Genomic DNA, 11816 nt, shown 5'->3' on the forward strand with positions numbered 1-11816 from the left:
TGTTTCGGTACCGCCTTCTGCGGTGCCCGAGCAGCCAAGATCGGAGGAAGTGCAGGAACTGCGTGAGCAGGTCGCTTCGATGTTGGGCGCGATGCATCGCCAGGAGGCTCGGTTTGAGCAGCTCCAGGGATTCGTGGAGCAGCAAGCGGCGGCAACGACCGCGACAGCGACAGAGGGTTGCGACCCACCCGCACCTTTGGCGCGCGTGCCGGTAGCGGCTGAGGGTGAGGGCATAGCGGCGGTTCTGGTGGCGGCCTGTTCCCCGCCGGCAAGTGCGCCTCCGACAGCTTCGGGTTCGGCGACACCCGACACAACGGCCGATGAAGTGGAGTGGGAGCGTGCGCTGACGGCTCTAATTAAATTCATGAAGTTTAAGCCACCAACCTTTGAGGGGGGGAAGGTGGAGCCGTCGATGGTGGAATCCTGGATTGACTCTATGGAGACCCTCTTCGAGGACCTATATACCCCGGAGAAGGACAAGGTACCCCTCGCCACCCATTGCCTCGAGAAGGCGGCGAAGGTGTAGTGGAAGCGGTTGAAGCTGGATTGGCCTTCTGACCTTCCACCAATGCTCTGGGAGGAGTTTAAGAGGGCAATGTTTGGAAATTACTTCCCCGACACCGAGAAGCGGAAGTTGAAGGAGAAGTTTCGCAGATTAAGACAGGGAGATCGTTTGGTGGCAGACTACGAGCAGGAGTTCTCCCATATTATAGATTGTGTCCCAGACGTTGTTAAAGATGACGGGGACAGGGCCGAATGGTTCTTGCGGGGACTTCGGCCATGGATATATCGGGGGGTACAACTGTTCAAGCTCACGACTTTCACCGAAGTTTTTGACAGAGCGCTGTGGGTGGAGCATGGAGATGCCCACGTGCGGGAGGAACGTGAGCTGCTGGTTGGACCCCAAGACAAGGGGAAGAAGCGATCGGGCGGTGGTTCGGGGGGTCAGTCAAGTTCCAAGAGACCCCCGAAGCACCCGCGGTCGCAGCCGTGGAGTCGTAGGCCGCAGCAGTGTGCTATCTGCGGTGCTGGGGGCCATCGAGCGCCGCAGTGTAGGCAACGACAGGGCAAGTGCTTTAATTGTGGACAAGAAGGGCACAAAAGCCGCGACTGTCCAGCAAGGGCCCCGCCTACCCCATCAGTCGCGTTAACTCCAGCGACCCCGCCTCATTATGGAGGGGCTCTATATATTCCCGTATCAGCGGGACGCGCGTTGATGCCGCGTCAGCCGGAGGTGACTCGATCAGCGCCGAGCGGACGGGTATTCGCCGCTCAGGCCCAAGCCGAGGAGTCTACCCAAGCCGAGGAGCCTAACGTCGTGGCAGGTATGGTTTTAATTAACGGAGTTCGTTCCAGGGCTATGTTTGATACAGGTGCCACGCATTCGTTCATTAGTAGAGCATTTGCACGCATGCACGACATACACATAGAAGCAAGTGGCAAGTGGCGAGTTGAAGGCCCTGAGTCGTCGTTCAATACCTACACGGAGTGCTCGTCGTGCCTAGTACAAGTAGGTGACTGGATAATGCCCATCAAGATGTTGGAACTCAATAAACTGGAGGCGTATGACGTCATTTTGGGCATGGACTGGCTCTCGAAGTATTACGCCACGATCGATTGTAAGAATAAATTGATCACCTTTCGGGAGCCAGGACAGAAGGAGTTCGTTTATCGAGCCTGTCGAAGCTCTTGCTTCGTCGCGACGGTATTGGCGACGAGAGCTAGAAAGTTGGTCAACGGCGGCTGCGTAGCATTTTTGGCGACCGTCGTGGAAGTGGACCGAGTGGTTCCGAATTTAGAAGAATTATCGGTGGTGCGGAAATTCCCAGATGTATTTCCCGCGGAGTTACCAGGGATGCCGCCGGATCGGGAGATCGAGTTCGTTATAGACTTGGTCCCCGGGACGGCGCCGATCTCAAAGGCCCCATACCGCCTGGCGCCGGCGGAGCTAAGGGAACTGAGGGATCATGTAAAGACTGAGATTTTGATAGTGCAACTAGACTCTCTGTTGATGATGTTTATGTGTGTAATTTAATTACATAAGCATTCGTCAAGTTTCAGGAGAAAATGAGTTAGAATGGAGAAGTTACGCGATTATTAGTTTTCACTTAAGTGAATAGTAACTCCGGTTTTTCGGAGAAGCCACGGAGTAGAGTTGGCTTTCAGCGCGTATCGGACTCCGTTCATAGCGATCCAATAGCTCGTTTCGACTGGTTCAGCTGTTCTGGAACTACTGGCATTGACGGATTTTGAGTTTGACGCACGGATTTCGAGAAAATCCAAAAATACGTATTTTATATGTATTTTGTGCGTAGTTTCTTCTGTTGGAGAGAGGAACGGATTTCGTTGCGAATCCGTGATCGTTTGAGGTGAACCAAAATCGTAACTTTGTTGTCTCTGAGGTACTGATCGTACTGGTGCGATCCGTTCGCAAATCTGACGGACGGATCTGCGGAGATCGCGCGTTGATCGAGGAGAGGTCGGTGTTGGCAAAACGATATTTTCGCAAAAGTCGCGACATTTTATGTACCGTTTCGCGTGAAATCGCACGTGGAGGGGTATTCGCGCGTTTTACTTGTGCTGTGAGGGACTAGGAACAAATTGTTGAGTCTTGGTGGACTTTTTCGCAAAGTTTCTCCTTGGTATAGATTCATTCTAGGGTTTTCTTGGAACCCTAACCGGACTAGCCACTTCCAGCAAACCCTAGCCGCTCCCTTGCTTCCCTTGCCCTAGCCGCTCGCCTTCCGGTCGCTGCCGACCAAGTCCGGCCGGCCGCCGCCGCCGCAGCACCACATTCCTCCCTCTCCATCTCTCTCCATCTCCTTTTTCTTCCGGGTTGGAGCTCGGGCCGAGGTTATATTGTCTCAAGGCACCTTGTCGACGTCGCCCCGACCCCTCGGCGTCCCTCTCCGCCGATCGCCGCCGCCCCAAGCCGCCCGGAGCGCCGCCGCTGCTGCATCCTGCAGCTTCCCAGCCCGAGCCCAGGCCGAGTCTAACCCGCGGCCTCCCCGCACGCAGCCACCGCATGAACCCGCTCCCGCCGCCGTCCCCGGAGTCTCGGCGGCCCTCCCCGCAGGTCGCCGGCGCCCCTGCGGGCCGCCACCGCAGCCTCGGCCAGCAGCAGCCGCCCCAGCCCGAGCTCGGGCTGAGGTCTCTGTGCGCCCTCTCCTCCGCGCCGCAGCCACCTGGGGTCGCTCCCGCGGCCGTCTCTTGTGTCCCACCGACCTTCCCGGCCGGTCGCCGCCGCCCTTCGGGCCGCCGCCGCCGCCCAGGTCTGGAACCGAGCCTAGCTCTAGCGGCAGCGCTCGAGCCGTGGGCTGCCGCTGCTGCCGCCCGCCACCTCCCTTCTCCTCCTCCGGCATCTGGGGACCCGCCGCTGTCGTCCCCGACCTGTCCCGGCCATCGCCGTCGCTGGGAGGAGCCGCTGGACCGTGCCCTAGCTTGTGCGGGCTTGGCTCGTTCCACCGTTGCTGCCGCCACTCTCCGCCGCCAACTGAGGTGAGCATTGTGTTCCTCACCTCCCCCGCACCCATCTCTGGCCTGCGCGCACCTCGGCGTGCCGCCGGAAGCCGGCCGGAGCAACCTTGCTCCGGCCAAGCCCGAAATAGGGCTTAATTTGAATGCTTTACTGTTCCGAGCAACCCGAGCCTCCCCGATCTCTGCGGAAGGGAGCACGATGATCATAGTAAATTTCTGATCATCGTGCTCACCTTATTTTCTGTCGGGGAGACTCCGTTCCGCTTTTTCGGCATTGTCGACCCTGTAGAGCCTGTTTGGCTGTTGTTGCGGGTTTGCACACACTTTGGCGGTGATCCGAGGCTGTCCCGATGCCTCTGGAGGTGAGCACGGTGATCGTGGATCAGTGCTGATCATAGTGCTCACCTTATTTTGGATCAGCGGATGTCGTATCGTTCTGTTTGGTGACTTTTTCCCCGACTACGCGCTGTTCGCAGAACCTTCGGGTTGCTCCCGCGCTTCCCACAGTGGCCTGTTGCACTCCAGACCGTGAGCACGGCCTCCGGCACGTCGAGACCTATCAGTATGTGTCTCAGCAGAACTTAGAAGTCCTCGATTTGCGTGTACGGGCTATATTATTGCTCGATTTACATAAAATATTGGAATTTTATGTAAATTCAGGGGCTTTTGTGCAATTGTGCGCCTTGGGGCTACTGTGGACAGTGTGTAAACATGTGTGGTGTCCTCTAGACTGATTGTCCATGATCCGTTAGCTTTTGCAGAAATCGAAGAGTCGATTTCGATGCGTTTTTCGGCGAAATTCGCCGAAAGAACGCGGTTTTGGTTCGGATTTCTTCCGACGTCGTTTGGTTGCTCTGTGAGTGGTCGATAAGCCTTGTTGGCTGGTCACCATCATCACCTTGTGGGTTCGGTGATGACGGGTGAGCGACGGTGGGTTCCGGTATCGAATTTGACACTTCCGGGAACCCGTATTCGTACAATTATCCGGCGATAATTGTGTCGTGGTGTTATCTTATGTTTGCTGCCAAAACATCCAAATTGGAGTGTTTTGTGGCAGCGGGTGACTTGTAGCATGGGTCGGTGCGTTCCGGGACATTTCAGTGGTCCCGACGGAGTCCCGGTGCGATTTTCGGGACTTCCGGCGAGTTACGGTAGTCGGTTTTGAGAAACTGATCTCCGTGGGTTTGTTAGAGGGATTATGATGTAGTGTTTCTTAGTTGTGGGTTAGACACTAACCCAGTGGACCCTCCTTAGGTCCTGTTGACGTTCTTTTGTAGTCAGGAGACAGGCGCGACAGTTGTACAGGTGGGTACTTCGATCCGACGTTGGTACAGTGGTGCACGCTCGGTGATGGTTTCTTACCTTTGCTCTTTCGTTATTATCTAGCATATATATATCTTGATATATAGTGTTGAGCCTAGCACCATGTTGTTTGATTATACTCTACTCGTTGTTTGCATGCTTAGTATCCTGAGTAGGAGTAGAGTAGTTCTATCCGCATCCGTATCTGTTGACCTAGTTGGTCTGTTCTGCATTCCTCTACTCAGTTATTTCCATGTTGATATCATGCTTAGGAGTAGAGTTGACTTATCTGTTCACTATATCTGTGATTTGGTTGGGCGGTTCCCCATTTGATATCTATGACCTATTCGGTCGAGTTGCCACAGTTCTATCTTGACATACGTAGCCGATTAGTTGCTGATGGCCTATACGGTCGGTGTGCCCTAAGGGGCTGGATTGTCGGCTAGTTGCCGATGGATGATCTTTGAGTATACTACATTGATCGCCACTGCAGGTACGCATTTCACGAACACCAGCGGTCTGATCCACCGCAAGAGGGTGTTCTTTTTCGGAAAAGTGGTTGGATTGCCAACCCGTGAGCCCAGGGGCTTTATTGCGAGGGTATATGCTTCTGACCCAGGGGCTTCATTGCGAGGGTCAGGTACTATGGTCCTGACCCAGGGGCTTCATTGCGAGGGTCAGGAACAGGTTGAGCAGTGTGGCATGGGCCTGAGGTCTTCGGACCAATAAGGCAGCGAGATTGGGTACTTTTGAGGTTATCGTCAGTTGACGCATGCATACAGTAGCTGTAGTGTTTATTTTCAGTACATCCTTATCTGTTTATTGTAGCTACTGTTTTATTTACCTGCATCTATACTTGTCAGTTCCTTACATATCTCTTTCGTTACTATGGTTCCTACTGTATTTCCACTGACCCGTACTGTTGTTTTGCTCTTCCTGATCTGGTGAGTACTCCTCGCTTTTATCGGCTTGCGGTACCCACTGGGAGGGGAGACATGTTTACATGTTCTCACCTCTCCCACTATTTTTCAGGTATCGCAGGCGTTGTGTAGTGGGACGAGACGTGAGGTACGTGTGTAGCGGTCGATAGAGCTTCCGACCCAGGTTATTTCGGTTTAGTTTCTTACCCTTCTTATTTCGGTTGATGTATAGTTTAGTTTGGTTCATGTGGTTCAGTGTTTATTTACATTTGAAAATGTGGATTTCTGGATTCTGTAAAATAAAAAGGTTTTTCTACCCTCGGGTAGCGTTTTTAAAAAGATAAAAGTCTTCCTGTGTAGAGAACAGTTTTCAAAAAGATTTTCTGTGGATTTTGTATCTTAGTATTTCAAAACATGTTTCTGTGGTTGGAAACATTTTAACTGATAGATATGGATTTATGTTTAAATACGGATTGTATAAATGAGAACCTGTGGTGAATGGATGTATGAATATATATCTGTTGGTTATTGGTATGTTCTTTTGGTTGTGGTTGTATCCTGTTTGTACTGTTGTACTTGTACGACGCCGTGCAATACAGGGAGACTCTGTCCGTGTGAACAGTGATTCTCTGTATTTGTGGCGGATCTGGCATACTCTGGGGTCAGGTTTTCAAAAAAAAAAAAATTCAGACGCTTTTTCGCTTTGTTTTAAACTGAAAAGGGACCCCGGGGGCGTGACAGATCAGTTGCAAGATCTCCTCCGACAAGGGGTTTATTAGGCAGAGCGTGTCGTCGGTGGGGTGCCCCGGTGTTGTTCGTGGCGCAAGAAGGATGGCTCGTTTCGAACTCTGCATAGATTATCGAGAGTTGAATAGGGTCACGATAAAGAATAAGTACCCACGTTGCCCGAATCGACGACTTATTTGATCAGTTACAGGGATCACCGGTGTATCCGAAGATAGACCTACAATCCGGCTATCATCAGTTAAAGATTAAGTCGAGGATATTCAGAAGACCGCTTTCGCACGTGGTATGGACACTATGAGTACACGGTTATGCTTTTCGGGCTCACTAAATGCCCCGGCAGCACTCATGGATCTAATGAACCGTGTGTTCAAAGCGTGCTTGGACCGATTTGTCGTGGTCTTCATAGACGACATCTTGGTCTATTCGCAGAGCGACGAAGAGCATGCGGAGCAATTTGCGGATGGTGCTTCAAATCCTTCGGGAGGGAAGCCTATTCGCAAAGTTAAAGAAATGTGACTTTTGGCTTCGAGAGGTCGCCTTCCTGGGGCACGTGATTTCCGAGGGCGGTGTTTCGGTTGACCCGAGGAAAGTCGAAGCAGTCGAGAATTGGCTGCGTCCAACGAACGTCACGGAGGTCCGAAGCTTTATAGGCTTAGCGGGCTACTATCGACGGTTTGTGGAGGGTTTTTCGAAGATTGTGACTCCGCTTACCTGTCTGACACAGAAGGGCGTCAAGTTTATTTGGAGCGACAAATGCGACCAAAGCTTCAACGAGTTGAAGAAAAGATTAACGTCGGCTCCGATACTCGCCTTACCGGTACAGGGCGAGGACTTTGCAGTCTATAGTGATGCATCCTATCTGGGTTTGGGGTGTGTCCCGATGTAAGGCGGGAGAGTGATAGCTTATGCATCCCGTCAGTTAAAGGACCATGAGAAGAATTACCCCATTCATGACTTGGAGTTGGCGGCGGTGATCTTTGCATTGAAGCTGTGGAGGCACTACCTATATGGTGCGCACTGCGAGATCTATATCGACCATAAGAGTTTGAAATATTTATTTACCCAGGGAGTTAAATATGCGGCAGAGGCGGTGGTTAGAGCTATTAAAGGATTACGATGTCGATATTCTCTACCACCCCGGCAAAGCAAATGTGGTCGCGGATGCGCTTAGTAGAAAGTCGGCAAAGAACCTCGCTTTTGATGTTACCAAGAAAACACCCCTATGGTTGGATATGGAGCGACTGGACCTTGAAGTGGTCGCTCCCGAGATTCCGACTCAGTTGATGGCACTCATTGTTCAACCGACCTTATTGGAAAGGATCAAGAATTTGCAACTTGCAGATCCGAGTCTCCAAAAGGTGCGGCGCAACATCAAGGAAGGTCGAGGCGGTGATTTCAGTGTGGACGCCAGTGGCGCGCTTCGGTTTCAAAACCGGTGGTGTGTGCCCGAAAGTGAAGAGTTTCGCGAGCTGATTTTGCAAGAAGCCCACCGGTCTCCATACGCTGATCACCCGGGTGGCACCAAGATGTATCATAAGTTGAGAGCACTCTATTGGTGGCCGGGGATGAAAGTTGATATTGGGCGATTCGTGGCGAAGTATTTGACTTGTCAGCAAGTGAAAGCAGAGCGCCGGTTTCTAGCGGGAAAGCTTCAAAGCCTACCTATCCCCGTCTGAAAATGGGAAGATATATCTATGGATTTCGTCGTTGGCTTGCCTCGCTCGACAGGGGGCCACGACGCAATATGGGTGATTGTGGACCGCTTGACGAAGTCAGCGCACTTTTTGTCGGTCCACACCACCTGGGCGGGAGATAAGTTGGCGCAGGTATATCTTGACGAGGTAGTGAGGTTACATGGGTACCGAAGTCAATTGTATCGGAAAAGCCTGCAGGAGGCCTTTGGCACATGGCTCGACTTCAGCACTGCATTTCATCCCTAGACAGACGGGCAAATTGAAAGGACCATTCAGACTCTGGAGGATATGTTGCGAGCTTGTGTCATCGACTACAAAGGAGGTTGGTGTAAGTATTTACCAATGGCCGAGTTCGCCTACAACAATAGTTGTCATGCTAGTGTGGAGATGGCACCGTTCGAGGCTCTTTATGGGCGGAAGTGTCAATCTCCCATTTATTGGAGCGATGTGGGCGAGCGCACGGAATTCGGCCCGGATGTGTTGCGAGAGGTGGAAGAGAAGGTCCGCCTTGCTCGCAAAAGGTTACTCACGGCGCAGTCTCGACAGCAAAGCTATGCGGATAGGCGCCGCCGAGATTTGGAGTTTGCGGTGGGCGACCGCGTTTTCTTGAAGGTTTAGCCTATGAGGGGCGTTAAGCGATTTGGTGTTCGGGGCAAGCTAAGTCCCCGATACATTGGGCCCTATGAGATCTTGGAGCGGATTGGGACGGTGGCTTATCGACTCGCATTGCCGCCGAAGCTTGCAGATGTACACAATGTATTCCACGTCTCCAATCTTCGCAAGTACATACCTAATCCCGAGCATGCAATGTTGTATGAACCGCCGGAACTTCAGGAAGACCTGAGCTACGAGGAGTTTCCGGTGGCAATTACAGCTCGTGAAGTGCACAAGGAATCGAAAAATTCCATATGTTAGGGTCCGGTGGAGCAATCACGATGATCGCGAAGCCACTTGGGAGCTCGAGAGTGAGATGATGATGCATCACCCTCACTTGCTCAGGGATTAAATCAGGGTATGAGCATAGAATTTAAAGTTCTAAGTAAGTTTTGTAGTATTGAGTTTGTTTCGAGGACGAAACTCTTTTAAGGTAGGGAGGATGTAAGGAAGTAAATTCTCGAAATCCGAGGATTAGACTTCGTTTATAATCGACTAATTGTCGAGGGAATAAGCTTCGGGAAGTCCGGAGGTGATTAAAATGCATGAAGTGCATTAAGGAAGGGTCCGCGAGAGTAGCAGCGCAAATCTGCACTGGAGCAGAATTGCTCTCGGGGACCGGTCCTTGGTAGGGAGGGACCGGTCCCATCAGGCTGGGCTGGCGGGGATCCTTGATGCAACCGGTCTCTGGCAGGGAAGGACCGGTCCCCGAACGTTAATCCAGCGAGAAAGGTCGAAATTTGGCTAAGTCCCGAAAATCCAACTCTCGGGAACCGGTCTCTCGGGCAAGGACCGGTCTCCCGGGGACCGGTCTCTCAGGCGGGGACCGGTTCCCGAACGCGAAATCCTCTCTGCTAGAATGTGAGGCTCTCGAGGACCGGTCTCCTCGAGCTAGGACCGGTCCCTCACTGCCAAAATGCCTAGTGAGAGGCTGTTTAATAGATGGAAAGTTGAGGGGCTTATTTGCAAATTAGCCTATATGAGAGGTGGGGGACCTCTTTCTCTCTCAGTTGTCTCATTAGCCTCTCTTTCTCTCCCTCTCTCTCTCTAGAATGAAAGGAAAAGAAGAAGAGAAGAAGGAAAAGAAAGGAAAAGAAGAAGAGGAGAAGGAGAAGAAGGGAAAGAAGAAGGAGAAGACTAAGAAGATGAAGGAGATCATCCTTTTCTCTCCCTCCCTCAAGCTAGAGCAAGCTTGGAGCTTGGTATAGAGGTAAGCTCCAAACCCATCCATGATGGATTTCTTGAGATTGGATTTTATTGCTTAGAGGTGGTTCGAATGGAACCTAGAGGGGATAAATAGATGGTTCTAGCAGCAGATTCGAAGCTCGAACCGTAGATTTCTCCCTCGTTGCCATTCTAGGGCATGTTTTGGGATTTTTTGGAAATGTGAGGTCTTGATCTATTTCGATGGGTTGTGAACCTAATTGCTAGGTCGCGGAACGCGTCGGCGAAGACGGTTCGTCGATACGACGAGCGGGTGCGAAGATATTGCCGAATCAAGCGCTTAAGGGTTCGAATCGGCCCGAGGAGCCGAAGCGTCGACCAAGGACTACGAAGTCGAGTTCCTACCATTGCGGCATCACCAAAAAGGTGGGTGCTGACCATCCCGAAGCAACTGGACTCCCCTTTATGTCTTAGTACTTTAAGATCTTGCATCTTGTGTTTACATGCATTATAGGATAATTGTGCATTGCCTTTCCTTATGCTTTCCCAGATGATATCATATTATGCATTAGTTACTTGATATAGTGGATTGATGAGGATTGGGTCGAGGATTGTAATCCTATAGTGTAGAGATGAAAGAATGACTTAATGGTTGAAATAAGAGAACGAGTGGCATCTAGTTGATAATGAACCAGAGAACGAGTGGCATATGTGAATCTTAGTGTAGCTGAAACACTAGGTTGATGAGTATAGAAACCCATTGGTTCTATGTTGATACTATTCTTAGCTGATAGGGTATCCTCGAGTTGAGAGGATTGGATCATACTCACTGTCTGTTCCTGACTTGTGATGGTCGCTCCACACAAGTAGTGCACTCCGGAGTTGGTCACGTGGGATAGCCTATTTGGGGTCCCGTGGGATAGGGATAGCCTAGTTGGGGTCCCGAGGGATAGCCTATGTGGGGTCCCGCAGATGGTCTCGAATTCGTAGTTTGAGTTGAGTCTCCCTACGCGTCGAGATGGCTATGTGAGTAGTAGGTGAACCCTCGGGTGAGCCACGAGATTAATGAACAAGTAAATAGCTTTACTTCTTGGACATATGACGAAGTAGTTGATTACCTACTTCATTGTGCATGCATTTTACATATACATGATTCGGGCATAGTAGTGTAGCTTTACTATTATGTTATCACAGCTTTACATATCTATCTATCTGTTTATCTACTTGTGCCCACTTGGACCTAGTGGGGAGATCGGCGGAGTCGGCGGCCGAACCCACTGGGAACTATGGAAGATAGTTCTCACCTCACTCTTTACAGGTCCGAGTTCGAGTGTCCCCGGCGAGCGCGAGGATCGTGGCAAGGGCATAGCACCCTAGGGGTATATGTACATAGCTAGCTTTACTTTCTTTTGTATTAGCTCTACCCTGTACTTATGTTTGAGAGTAGATGTTGTATAGGGTGAGGTTTGAGAGTGCTTGTACATATGTTCTGGAGGAATGTAAAAGATGAAATTAATGTATTAAGCTGAATGGATGTAATAGATAGAATCTTCTCTCTTTACTTACTGGTATGTCTCATACTCGTATCTTGCTCTCATCTGTTAGCACTGGTGGTGCTCCTTGTGATGGTGCATGTATGAATTGATTCCTGGGTAAATTCTTATACATGATCAGTTTTCTTAGCCTTGGGCTGATAGGGGAGGCGCTGTCCGTTCGGCGTCTGTTTGATGCGCCCGAACCGGACCGAATTGGTTTTGAGGTCGAGGCGTGACAGTAGGAGTCCCTCATCCTTGAAGTACCGTGGGGGCGGCAGAAGGATGTTACGACGAGAATGGAAGAACAGTTCGGGATGACTCTT

The 11816-nt window shown here is 51.1% G+C and overlaps 1 protein-coding gene across 1 annotated transcript; it reads right to left on the reverse strand.

Annotated features, from left to right (window-relative positions):
• Positions 1-2864: 2864 nt before the first annotated feature.
• Positions 2865-3533, reverse strand: LOC109704932 (translation initiation factor IF-2-like). The gene has a single exon (XM_020225698.1). It carries the CDS (start codon positions 3531-3533, stop codon positions 2865-2867), a length of 669 nt encoding a protein of 222 aa, XP_020081287.1.
• Between the last annotated feature and the right edge of the window lie 8283 nt (positions 3534-11816).

This window comes from Ananas comosus, unplaced genomic scaffold (assembly GCF_001540865.1).
Source record: "Ananas comosus cultivar F153 unplaced genomic scaffold, ASM154086v1, whole genome shotgun sequence".
Taxonomy (NCBI): domain Eukaryota; kingdom Viridiplantae; phylum Streptophyta; class Magnoliopsida; order Poales; family Bromeliaceae; genus Ananas; species Ananas comosus.

Bases quoted from the DNA above. Each gene is read 5' to 3' on its own strand.
- LOC109704932 (XM_020225698.1), bottom strand. From the start codon at position 3,533: ATGGGTGCGGGGGAGGTGAGGAACACAATGCTCACCTCAGTTGGCGGC.